At 41.5% G+C, this 12,534-nt stretch overlaps 1 protein-coding gene across 20 annotated transcripts in view; it reads right to left on the reverse strand.

Moving 5' to 3' along the window:
• picalmb (phosphatidylinositol binding clathrin assembly protein b) overlaps positions 1 to 6,892 on the reverse strand; it is a 35,296-nt gene extending 28,404 nt beyond the window's left edge. For all 20 annotated transcript variants that reach the window (XM_036536084.1, XM_036536088.1, XM_036536090.1 and 17 more), the window contains exon 1: positions 6,374 to 6,892. In XM_036536084.1, coding sequence (XP_036391977.1) covers positions 6,374 to 6,503 — 130 coding nt within the window. In that variant the 5' untranslated portion in view covers positions 6,504 to 6,892. The remainder of the gene's footprint in view (positions 1 to 6,373) is intronic.
• Positions 6,893 to 12,534: the final 5,642 nt, after the last annotated feature.

Below are 12,534 nucleotides of genomic sequence, written 5' to 3' on the forward strand. Positions count from 1 at the left end.
TTGCCTGTTTCTGATGACTGGTGCACTGTGGTGACCTATCACAGAAAATCAATGCTGGCCTGTTAATGACCTTCTCTCTTCCTTTTTTCCAGGTTTGTCTGCCAGGAAACCATTTATGTCACCTACAGCTGGTGAACACAGTGATTACAGCGTGCCAACTACAGGAACTATTGACAGAAAACTTCCCGCTAACAGTGGAATGCAAACCTGAAGTGAATGGAAATTTAAATGCCCCTTTTTTTTCAATGTAAAACATGTTGAGCTCAGTCTGAGTACATAACACCTTACATTTCAACATGTGTCAAACATATTCAAAACCAAACACCCCATCAGGAAGACAGCTGTGCATTTCTGAGCGTGTACCAAAAGAGTGCTCCTCTCACGCACGGGTACATCCCACTTGAGTTTCATTAAAATGTTGAAAAGGAAATCTCCATCACTCAGGTAATGGAACGAACACTCCCTCTGGACTGTCCCACATAAACCTGTCCTTTCCACCGTGTTCCCACGCAACTGGACAAAATCATGTGTCACACAGTGAAAACAACAGAGAAGCCACAGCCGCCAGGCGACTCCTTTTGAGCCAAAGAGTTTAAAAACTGAAATATCTGCACTGGAACACAGCATGTGTATCAATTCAGACAGCACTAATCTGCAAAGAAACTTCTGCTGTTTGTGTGAAAACCCCCACAATGAAGATCAGGCACCAGTCATTTCAAAGGAAACATAGGCTTGAAATTCCCCCAAAACATATGCGGCTGTGGCCACAGTACACTGAGGTGATGTACTTGGGGGCTGGAAAGATCGAGACATGAAAGAACACATACCAACCATTTCAAAGGCAAGGTGTAAAACAGCATGATCCTTCACATATGTGTAACATGAAAAACATGACTGCCATTACTCACTGAGGAGTCATTCTTTAACTCTGTGGCATGGCAGTGAGCTTTACCAAGGAAACTGATTATTTTGAGGTATCTTCCTCACTCTGTCTCTACTGTCTCAGAGCAAAGCTTGCAGTTCTTCTTTTCTAGTGGAAGTGCTCTTCAGTTATGTTAAGCTCAGCTATTTTCTGCATGCATGTCACTTCACAGGGTGTGGCTGCAGTGTCCAAAACAGAATGAGACACTTTGAGGGGTTTTTTTTCGGACAAACACCACTCTCACAGCTAGTAGAAATAGGGGATGTACACAGGTCACAAACATGTTTTGTTACCCCACTTCAAATGTTGAGGGTGATCAGATAATTCTAGTGACTTAACAAAAGCTGAGTTCTTTTTTATTATCTTTTTTTCACGTGTAGCGATAGTTAGTGTGAACAGTGCATCACTGAAAAAGCTTGCGAGTAGAGTCGTGATAATAAGTGACACGAGTGAGTGACCACAACACCAGCTCTATCACTTCAGCGTGTTTCCATTTCACACAAGTCCCTGGTCACCAGTCTGTGCCCATCTCTCTTCACCACGAGCTGACTGAAAAACTTTCTGCGTTTCTCAATCAGGTAGGACCCTCTTAATGTCCACCATGCTCCCTGTTCAAGCGATAGTGCTGAAAGCAATTTCCCCATCAGCACATAAGACCAGTCTGACAAACTCAGGATGCTTCAGACCCGGTGACTGGCCCATGAGCTTGACTTCACACGGCTCTCAGCTCAGCTCAGGATTTGGCTTGAAATGCTACCTGCCAGCTAGCAGCAACCGTATTGTTTTCATAACAATGTTGACTGCTTAATTTAAAAAGCTATTATCCTTCTCCTCGTTAAGTCCATTTTGTGCCTAATAGGCCAAAAAAAACTAAGCCTCAACAAAGAACCTTAATCAGCTACTTTTGGGATTTATTTGGATTTTAGCCTTATGGCACTTAAAAATGAGAAATAGACTACTTATGGCATATCAAAATGTGTATTATACCTCAAATTATTAAGTATCTCTGGTTTGACAGTCATTAATGGATATCTAGCCCAGTTTTCATCATTATTCCCAGCGCAAATTAAAGGTGTGGTCGGCAGGGACTGCCTCTGGTGTGGAAACAGGAAGCAGAAGATTGATGAACAAGAATCGGCCAATAGAAACCAGCCTTTTCAATCTTCCTTCCCTGCTTCTGCCGGAACATGACAATCATCCATCAAGGGTTGCTGAAATATGATCAATGCCAGTCCTATCAGCTGTCAACCCCTGTCCTGCTCATAGACCAAAGATAGAGCGCGCTTCCTCATTTGGAAGCCCGGGCTTGGTTGTCTCTACTTGTAACTTGTTTTGCAGGGTCTCTTGCAAAATCATTCAACGGAGGACATACAATGCTTGAGGGACATTCCGCATATCTCTATATGTCATAACGGGACATTCAGGGGGGTTTTAGAAGATTCATAATCTAAACTTTTACTGTTCTTAAATATGAAAGCGCTTACTTGGGGAAATGGTTCACAGCAACTTAAAAAAAAAAAAAAAACTACTGAGTGTATACCTGTCTTCACTTCCTTGTCAGTAAAGATGTTCCTTTGTCAAAACGCCTTTTGTAAGTATGCGCCAAACAAGGAACCCGGAGTAAAAAGCTTTGTATTTATAGTGCCACTCAAGAACATTTTCTGTTATGTTCTTGCTACAAATATAGTCTGAGAAGAAGACATGCTGCTGAGAGTAGAATAACTTGATTCTTCCCTGCAGTACACCATGACTGAAAAGCAAAGCCTGGAGTTGATTTAATCTGTTACAATCATTTCATTATAATGGACCAATTACGGCTTGTCCCAGCAAGGCATCACAACCTAATAACATGTGAAAGTGAAGATTAGGCTAATTGTTATTAGTGACAACAGCAGCGGTCCTTCATATTCTGACATCTTTCTATTTAACAAAATTTAAATAGCACAGCCATAAATGCTGCAACAAATTGGATTTTACACCATGCAATTAATAATAAAAAAAGGATCCAGCCTGTGACTTTGCGAGCCAAACCATTAATACAATTCGCCAGTCTTTATCGCTCCCTCTTTCATTGGTACCAGCGCTTTCAGCAGCTTGGAACTTAACCCATATCTTTTATTCCCTCCTACTGACCTTCACAACAAACCTCTTAACATGTCAAGAACACTACTGTATATCTCAATATCATGCACTTGAATACCAGACAACAAACTATGGACATTCTTGCCTAACACACAATCTGGTCACAGAAAAATGCCGTCATTAAAAATACCAATACAGAGTAAAGGAGATAACATTACGCACTCTCCTGTACCTATTGTACTTATTGTCTTCAAAAATCAACCAACGACAAACAATGATGTTGTCTGATGAATGGGTACCATTCATCACTACTCTGTGTAATCTTTCAGACAGCCTGTAAATATGGTTGAGATTGCTTTTCTGCTTTGAATACGGCCAACTTCACAACCAGTATAGTTACAACAGCAACAACTACAGTAGCCAGTCCTGCTAGACACAAGTAGTGAAGCCTGTTGTTAGCATGCTAATGTGCATGCAGTTGTGTATATTGTTCATAACATTACCATTATAGTCATTTTAGCAGACACTCGTATCCAGAGTGATGTATATAGGTTAGAGTTCTAAATTTTATCCATTTGTACAACTGGATATTTACTGATGCAACTGTGGGTGAAGGATCTTGTCCAAGGGTACAACAGCAGTGCCCCGGAAGGGAACTGCACAGGCAAACTTTCGGTTACAAGTCCTGCACCTTACCGCTACACAACACCGCTGCCCAAGTCCTGCACCTTACCGCTACACAACACCGCTGCCCAAGTCCTGCACCTTACCGCTACACAACACCGCTGCCCACGTCCTGCATCCCACACTGTTCACTACTTGATGCTTGAAGTAGAAGCAGCTGAGCAGTGGAGACGTACGCAAAGTGATGTGCTGCACTTCCTTTATTCCATTTCATTGTTCCATCCACGTTCAGTAGCAATAAAGGCATGAGGCGGTGCCCCTGCTTCCTCTGCAGTGTCAAACAGCATCCCGACTCCCGATGTCCATCGTCAGCAACAGCTGAAAACTCCCAGACAACACCTCCCTATTGTCAGCATTATAATCAACTGGTGTAGCTGTTGGCTGGTGTAGCTCTCACCTTGTGTTGTTGCAACTCTCACAGCCATCCACGCTGAAAATGAGAACTGTGCTTCACACACACACAGAAAGCGCAGTCGCTCATGTAATAGCCTCAAGAGTGTGAGCAAACACACAACAGCACAGAACGCACTGTGTTACGCACTGTGGCTGTCCTGCCAATAGGGGTGTGCGCAGGGAGGCCTCTGATTTGAGAAGGTCCAAAAATACATGTAAAAAGTTTGACAAAACACTGTTCAGCACTGAACATATTACTTTGTGCTCTTGCATAACCATTCATTCATTTCTGAGGCATCCAATATCCGTTCTACACCACAACTACTGAATGATTCATACGAAAGACTTCACAACAGCCAGTTTGAGAGACAGCATACAACACACTTCTTTGCAACCCTCTCATAAGATTGGTGTAACTGTCACCTTTATTTTAAGGAGTACCAGACAAAGATCAGTGGCTTTGCCATGCTGACTTCAAGGTAAATATAGCTGTCTGCTCCACACCGTCAGGAACAACAGGAGAGGCTTAGAGCACCTGGTCAAGGCCTTAAATAGAAGCCTATTCTGAGACACGCTGAACAAGTTAACACGCTGTACTTCGCCGGGGGCTACTTCAACTGCATGGTGGATTTCGGGCAAAGCTCTTAAATGACATGGTGCAGAGCCGCAAAAGTGTTTCGATTTGACGGTAAACCCGAACGATATCCATCACCGCTCCTGCCATACGAAGGCCTTTAAATGAAGGCCTCACGTCAAAATGTGCTCCCCCCAGGCCTTTGTGAGCAGACAGCTGACGTGACAGAAAACATGATTGAGTTTGTTCACACTTTAAGAGAGACTCGGGGCGAGAGTCAGCCAAACTGCACTGAATGTACCCAGCCTGCAAAAGATTTAAGGACATGTTTGTTGTTGTGTTTTTTTTTCTTTCTCCAAGCTTCCTGCAGTATGGTTTTCTTAAAATGACAACAAAACACAAAATCCTTGTGATGACTTGGAGCCAAAAGCAGCCATCACAAACACATGTTTTATAGATGCTCCTTTCTGGGGACGTTGTTAGGGCACGGTCTTTGGTCTGTCTCTGTACACCTTCCAGTAGCTATGATGTTAACTTCTCTCAGCGTTGCTGAAGAACTCACAGTATGACCTGACTAGATTGTCCCGAGCTGCACTCAGATCCACAGAAAAGCAGACTGTGTTCCTCGGCTAGCAGGACAACAGCCTGTGTAAGCTGACACAAGGCAAGCGGGTGTACTCCTGTGCGAGATGCTTTCTTAAGGGTTGTGCCCTGTTGCTAATTTGTATAACGTCACCCTGAAGAGCATCAGAATGTGGCTTAACGCGTGGCAGACTACATTTTTCAACTGGCCGACCATCATTAGTGCTTGTCAGCTTTTTCTTAGCCATACACAACATGTAAAGGTTTATCTGAATCAACAAAGTTCTTTCCACGTACTGAGGGATGGAATGAATTATTGGCATAGTGGGTTAAGTTCTGGGCAGGGTTTTTTTAGGTAGGCCAATTTTGTCAAATATACAATTAAGTGATCCACAAAAATTAATATCTTAAACCTGTCTCATAATGTAGAAAACTTCAATAATTGACAGTTACCTTGAATACGTAATAATAAAGCACAGGACCTGGTCCTATGGCCCATAACTGAAACCGTACTGTGATATCAGGTGATATCAGCTGTTTGTGTGCCTGTAGCTACCGCTGACATGGTAGCGTCGAATCTAAAGCAGTCATAACATCACTGAAAGGACGTAATCCTTTAAAATAAACAGCACACCCAGGTAATAATCAGGCTACAAACTGCAGCCAGCTACGCCAATAAGGCAACAGTAGCAAGCAAGAAGCCTAAACAAATCAAGCAAGTAGCTGATACAGCAAGACAGTAATGTTTTCAATAGCTGAGACAAATGGAAGCCAATGCGTTAATTGCTTCCTCCCATACGTTTACCGTTACAGTAGAAACAATGATAAAGCGATCACTTTCAACGCAAGAATGAATTTCACGTGTGTTTTTCTCCTGATAATCCAACACCAAATTGCCTGTGTGTGTTTATGTTATGGCTGCAGTTCGGATTCTGACTATTACATGACAGATTTCGGCGTGTTCTGGTTGATACCATATCTTATGGCTGTATCTAAATTCTGCTTAGGCCTCTGTTCGCCCTGACTAGTCTCATCCACGTCCTCGATACGACTCAGCATTGCATCGCACGGCAGACAAATAATAACACACAGCTAACGTTAACATGTAGCCGATCCCTGAAAAATACGATACTTACAGTCCAAATGTTTCTTTTTTGGACCCATGATTTCGTGAGTGGTCGCCTTGCATACTGTTTTGGATATCGCGGACCCGGTAACGCTGTGCTGAGCCGCAGTTATCCTGTCCGTGATGCTCTGCCCAGACATCTTCGCCGTCTTGTGCGATGAGTGAAAATGTCGAATATCCTCACTCTTCGGAAATAAGGGTGATGGCCAGTATCCTCTTTGTGTCTTCCGCCGTTTTCACGTCTTCGCGCAAAATAAAGAAACCGAGCAGGGATGAACGCGAAAACCGGCCGTACTCGCGATAAAAACACACACACGAGGGTAAAAAGGCAATTGTATCCACAGCCTCAGTCCCTGGTGAGCCAATGCATGTAGATGCAAATTCTCACTGAACGTAGAACTTGCGATCACGGCAGCTACATATCCACTATTTCCTCTTTTGAAGGTCCGCTTTACTCCCTCGCCCTGAACCGCACGCTCTCACGCTCCTCTCTCTCTCTGTCTCTCTCCCACTCTCTCTGTTCGTCTGTTCCTGCTCTCTCTCTCTCTCTCTCTCTCTCTCTCTCTCTCTCTCTCTCTCTCACTCTCTCTCTCGATCTCTTGTCTTTCCTTGTCTTTTCTCCTCTCTTGTTTCGCCTCCCCCTACTGAGATTAAATGGACCAGTGGCTTGCAGGAAAATGGCGGGCCTGGTTGCTCCGCTGACCTGAAGGTTTGTGACATATATAGGCTGGCTAGGCTAGCAGGCTCCGGGCAGGCTTCCTATAAAAGCTGACCCAGGATCAGATAGCCCATCCCTAATCCGCGCTCCCAATGATCCAACGGCAAAAGATGCCGTTTTAATATAATTAAAATTTGATTTATTTCTCAGAACCAGCATGGCAAATAATTACTAGTAACACAGTTACTCTTTACACACTTGGGATGTTGTGATGGTTTCATGGCCAAAAGTAATTTTTAACTTAAAATTTGCACCTTCTCTGATAAATTTATAAAAATAATAATAATAATAAAGGTAATGCATTTTCAGAGTCTGTGTCTGTGTGCACACATGCATTTTGTTAACTTTATGTGTTTGTACACTACTACAAATGTCTGCAATCCACATTTAATCATTTTGTGCTATGACACGGATACTAAGATAAATGTGTGTGTGTTGCAATTAGACAAATCGCACACACACACACACACACACATACACGTACATGCACGCACATATACAGACATAGGCTACTGTAACTAGCCACGTGTAAAATGGCTAATTATTTAATTGCAACCGCAGATAATGATGACAATGATGTAACAGAGGTAAGTGCCCTACTTTGATGCCACAGATTTTAACCTTCATTTAGGCTGCATTTCCGTGACATTAAAAATAATAATAATTAGGCCAATATAAACTTCATTTCTTTGGACTCATGTATGTATTTATTTATGTATGTATGTATGTGTGCGTGTGTGTGTGTGTGTGTGTGTGTGTGTGTGTGTTTGTGTTTGTGTGTGTGTGTGTGTCTGTTTTTATTTGTTTTGTCACCTACTTATGCATCTGAATGTCTGTTTCAGTGGGCTGAAAGTATCTTTCTCTTGTTCTGCTGTAGATTGGATTAATAATCTTATTTGCATTACTTGGAATGTTAGTTCATTAACTAATAGTTCTGGATAGCTATATGTCCCAGGTAGACAAAACATGTCCAAAATCCTGCTGGTGTCTGAGAAAAAGAAAAAAAAAAAACATAAGTACCTCATATGTATCCTAAGACAGCATATGCAAAGTGAACAGCTGTAAGAAATCATAAGGCCTGTAATTTAACCTTAAACTTAACTCGAGGTGTCTAAGACAAGTTAAAACAGAATTCAGTAAAAACGTTTGTAACACATAATGTTACTGTTTAGTAGACTCAACGTTAGCTATCCTGTTTTAAAATGAAAGGATAGAATAATAACATTTCAATACCCCGTGTAGAGACATGAACTGCTGCAGCGTCACTGCGCTCTGAACATGCCTGTCAATTGGCATTTGATGGGCCTCAGAACATTTTGTGCCAACATCTTTGCTTTTTTTGTTATGTTGCCATCTAGTGATAAGCAGTTGTAATTGCAGTTAGGTGCTGTGGAGATTTATTATTAACGGTGAGCTTCACCTAGGCGATGTTGCGATATTTTCTCTACTTTGCGCAAATATCCTGCTAAATGATAAGGCATGCCACTTTACCTGCCTACTTATGCCCAATTCATCAATTTATTGTAATTGGAAATAACTCTAATCACCAGTGGGTTATGGAGTGCTTTCACCGTTTTGTCTATTAAAGAATTTTTTGAAGTGGTGGCATAATTAAGGCAAAAGCTCAAACAGTAATTTGGATAAGAACTCGCTCCATTTACTTATTTTACACACACACACACACACACACACACACACACACACACACACACACACACACACACACACACACACACTTATCTTATTTTAACTTCTATTATTTATTTGTGAACATAGAACTTGATATGCATGTAAGTCCAATAAGGATAAAATATTGAGGCCAGTACTTAGGCTTATCATAATACAATATAAAATAAAATAACATTAAATAATATAATATAATATAATATAATATAATATATAATATATATATATCCTATGAACATTTACAATACACAAATTGTTGCGGTAGCGCACAGCGGTGTGTTGCGCATCAGGTAGCACAGGCGGTACTGTGGGACTTTTTTTAGAATAGGTTCACGTTAAATCGGCAATTTTGTGTTTCGTATCCAAGACCTATTCTCGATTGGCTACAATCTGTGTTGCAACCTCAAGTGCCTTTACCATTATTTTTGCTAGAGGGCAGTAGTGTAACTATTCAAAACTGAAAAGGGTTTTCTTTGCGTTGTAAATATGCTGTTGTAAATTACGTGCAGTTCACAGAGCATGAGTATAAAAACTAAACACGTTTTAGTAAATTTCTAGAAAAAAAAAACATGTTTGACTTAAATATCATGGAAGACGTTCTTTCTTCGTGCAGTTCTGTTTATTTGTCCACGTGATTTTTCTTCAGTTTGGCCTGGATATTGATATTTCATAATGGAATGACGTAATGACGTAATGAGCAACAATTAAATGGAAGCATAGATAGCTCCACTAACAAGGGCTGTTTAAACTATTATCTCAGAGGCTGCCGTGTCTTTAATTGTTCATGGGCAGCTTTTGAAAAATTGTGTGAACATGCAGTGTACTTAACAGGTGCAGTAGTTAGATCTTAGTGGTGTTTGTGGTTTCAGTACACAATCCAGACTAAACCAACGCTTCTGTACACCATGCCTTGAACAAATCTCCGAATGTTTTACTGAGGAACATGGTAATAGTCTCTTTTGCACAATTGCACAAAAAAACTGGTTAATTTGTGTGAGACTTGGCATGTAGTATTTCTTATTGGTTGGCATTTCTTTTCCTTCAAAACATGCAATGCCTGCAAAAAACCAAGGTATGTGCAGAAAAAAAACCAAAACAAACAAAAAAAACACCTTGGTACATTGGCATTATTATTTATCTGAAGTAAAGTGCTCACAAAAGTCTGAAATTTTCGGTACACATCAGAAATGCTGCATGAGGCCTGTTCCCTTTGCAAAATCACTCTCAGTCTCTGCTGCTCTGAGATTCAAAGAGGGGGAAATGGCCTTCAGTAAGGTTTATGGATATAAATAATATCTTCTTTGAATTTGTTGTTTAGGCTGGTTTAGTAAACAGTGTCTTCCTCTGTGCCTCATTCTCTATGTAAAGGGCTTGTGTTTCATGCATGAACAATAAGGCACCCTGTTGGTTTCTCCTTCCTACAGCTTCATACTGGGTTTAATGGCTGAAAGCCTTCACAAAGGGCCCCTCTCTTGTATCATACCCAAAGCCTGTAAATCTGTCCTCTGAGCACTATAGCGATACACGTCCTACAATGCAACATAATGAGAAGGAGAGTTATCGTCTTAGATTCCCCACTACAGGAGACGCACTGTTGAGAGCCGTGCACGAATGCTGTAGCCCTCTCTAACGTGTGCTCTGCTAGGAAATTATGATTTTCAGTGAGATAACCTTTCTCTTTTTGTAATGTGTGAGCAGTAGATGGTGCATTGCACTGGTTGTGTACTTGAAGGGCATGTTAAAATCTCTTCTGAACAACTTCTTTTCTGGTTTACCTTATGATTATCCACACATCAGTATTTTGAATATGTTTGACATTTTCCGGAAACAATAACTGAGGGCAAACCCTAGGGAAAGGGACTGACAACTTGTGCTTAAAGCTTTGCACATCTAACCAAATGCATTTTGTGTCCTTCTGTTAGTAAATAAGCACTCTTTTCTGGCATCAGATCTTGATTAATTCAATCTCAGATGAAAATTAGATGCTCTTAGATTTGCTCTGAAATTTTATCTATGCATATGTGGTTAATTGGTTTGCCTTGTCACACTGCACGAAAAAATATTTTTTTTCCCTTAACATTGACTGTCAATGTTGAATATGATAATATTGTGATTTACCTGGCTTGCCAGCACTTCATCCACAGGCTGTGGTGTTTACTGTCACTAGTACAGAAGGTAAAAGGTAAAGGAATGCATTGTAATGATGGGTTTACTTTAGAAATAACGGATTCAGGTTCCAAGCACATGGCAGGTGGCTGCCCCTCTGTCACAAAGCTGAATAATGTTCAGCCAATCACCCTGACTGCACTGCTGACTAACATCACTGTGGCCTGCATTGCATTACCCCTCAGCTTTGATTATCTTGACTTGAGAAAGGTGTGGATGAATATCTAATATCAATATTGAATGCCTGGGATTGGTTTTCAATGCCCAGCGCTGAGGTTAAACGGCCGATATTGAAGAGTAACAGAGAGGGCAGGTAAGTGTAAATGAAGAAGTTTTTTAAGGGCAGAGGCTGACAAAGTGCCCTCTGCAGGGTTTGACCTTCAGCTTTCAGTTTTCACTTTTTCAAAGCCCTTTTATTTCCTGTCTCACAGCCACAGTCTTTCAAATGTACTTTCAGCACTCGAGCTATCAGACGGAACTGAGCAGACGCCTAGATCGAAGGTTTAAGGGAAGGTGGAGGAATCGATTTAAATTGCAATGCTCTGAGGCTCCCCTGCCTCATCTCTGCAGGAGTCCAGGTGCATTTAAACCTAGTCATGCTACAAAGGCCATTTCCACTTACAGCCAGATGCTGGTCAGATGGGGTTGAGAGCAGGTGTCTCCAGGTACAGTTGGCTACCTATAACCTGCTTTAAGATTTGTTTGGGATGTGTGAGGGAGACAGAGACCAGATCTGGCCTAAGCTAACAGCAAACAGGTGAAACATTAATCAGGCTCATGGACAGATAAAGGATGAAGGTGCAGACACTTGCCTACGGGTGCACAAACCATGTGGCATTCCATTATATGGGTGCTATATATTTCGGTCTGAATGACAATCTGTTCCATACAGTATGCATCTGTTCCATACAGTATGCATGTTATTTGCTGCTGAAGAGACTCACAGACCCACACAGAAAACCTTCTGATCGTTTTCTGGTTCTTACCTATTGAACAGTTGATAATCCTTTCACTCATATTGTAAATTGATCCTAGTTGCTGCCAATCAAAGTGTCAATAATGTCAATATATGCCCACACTACCAAGAATATATAGTATTTATTTGCTTATATACAATAATTTTAAAACCAGACTGAATAGCTTTGCATCTTACACATATGGGTTTCCAGGACAAAAGATACCTAATACTGTACTTCCCATGTAGTACAAATTACAATATTACACATACATTTTACTGTACATATTACTGAAGTGCCCTTTTCCATTAAAATGCATTAAGATATTTATGTCCTTTGTCCTTCTCCATTCGTCTCTATAGGCTACATATGGTTTGCTGGATATGAGGCAAAGGTATTTTACGCTGCTTGTCTTGATCACTCACTGCAGACGTCAGGGCTGCAGGAACAGGAGATCAGAGGCCCAGTGTGTGCTCTCTTTAAGCCCTGTTTGCAGGAGAGAGGAGGGTACAGATGTGCTGACGGAGCCATCATACAGTCTTTGTGGGAAGCATTTGGACGGACCAGGTGGCGGCTTGGGCGTGCCGGCTCAGAGAATGGCCGCTTCAGTCCGCCGGCCCCTCCCTGTCCCTGCCTCTGCTGAAA

This window comes from Megalops cyprinoides, chromosome 9 (genome assembly GCF_013368585.1).
Source record: "Megalops cyprinoides isolate fMegCyp1 chromosome 9, fMegCyp1.pri, whole genome shotgun sequence".
Classification (NCBI taxonomy): domain Eukaryota; kingdom Metazoa; phylum Chordata; class Actinopteri; order Elopiformes; family Megalopidae; genus Megalops; species Megalops cyprinoides.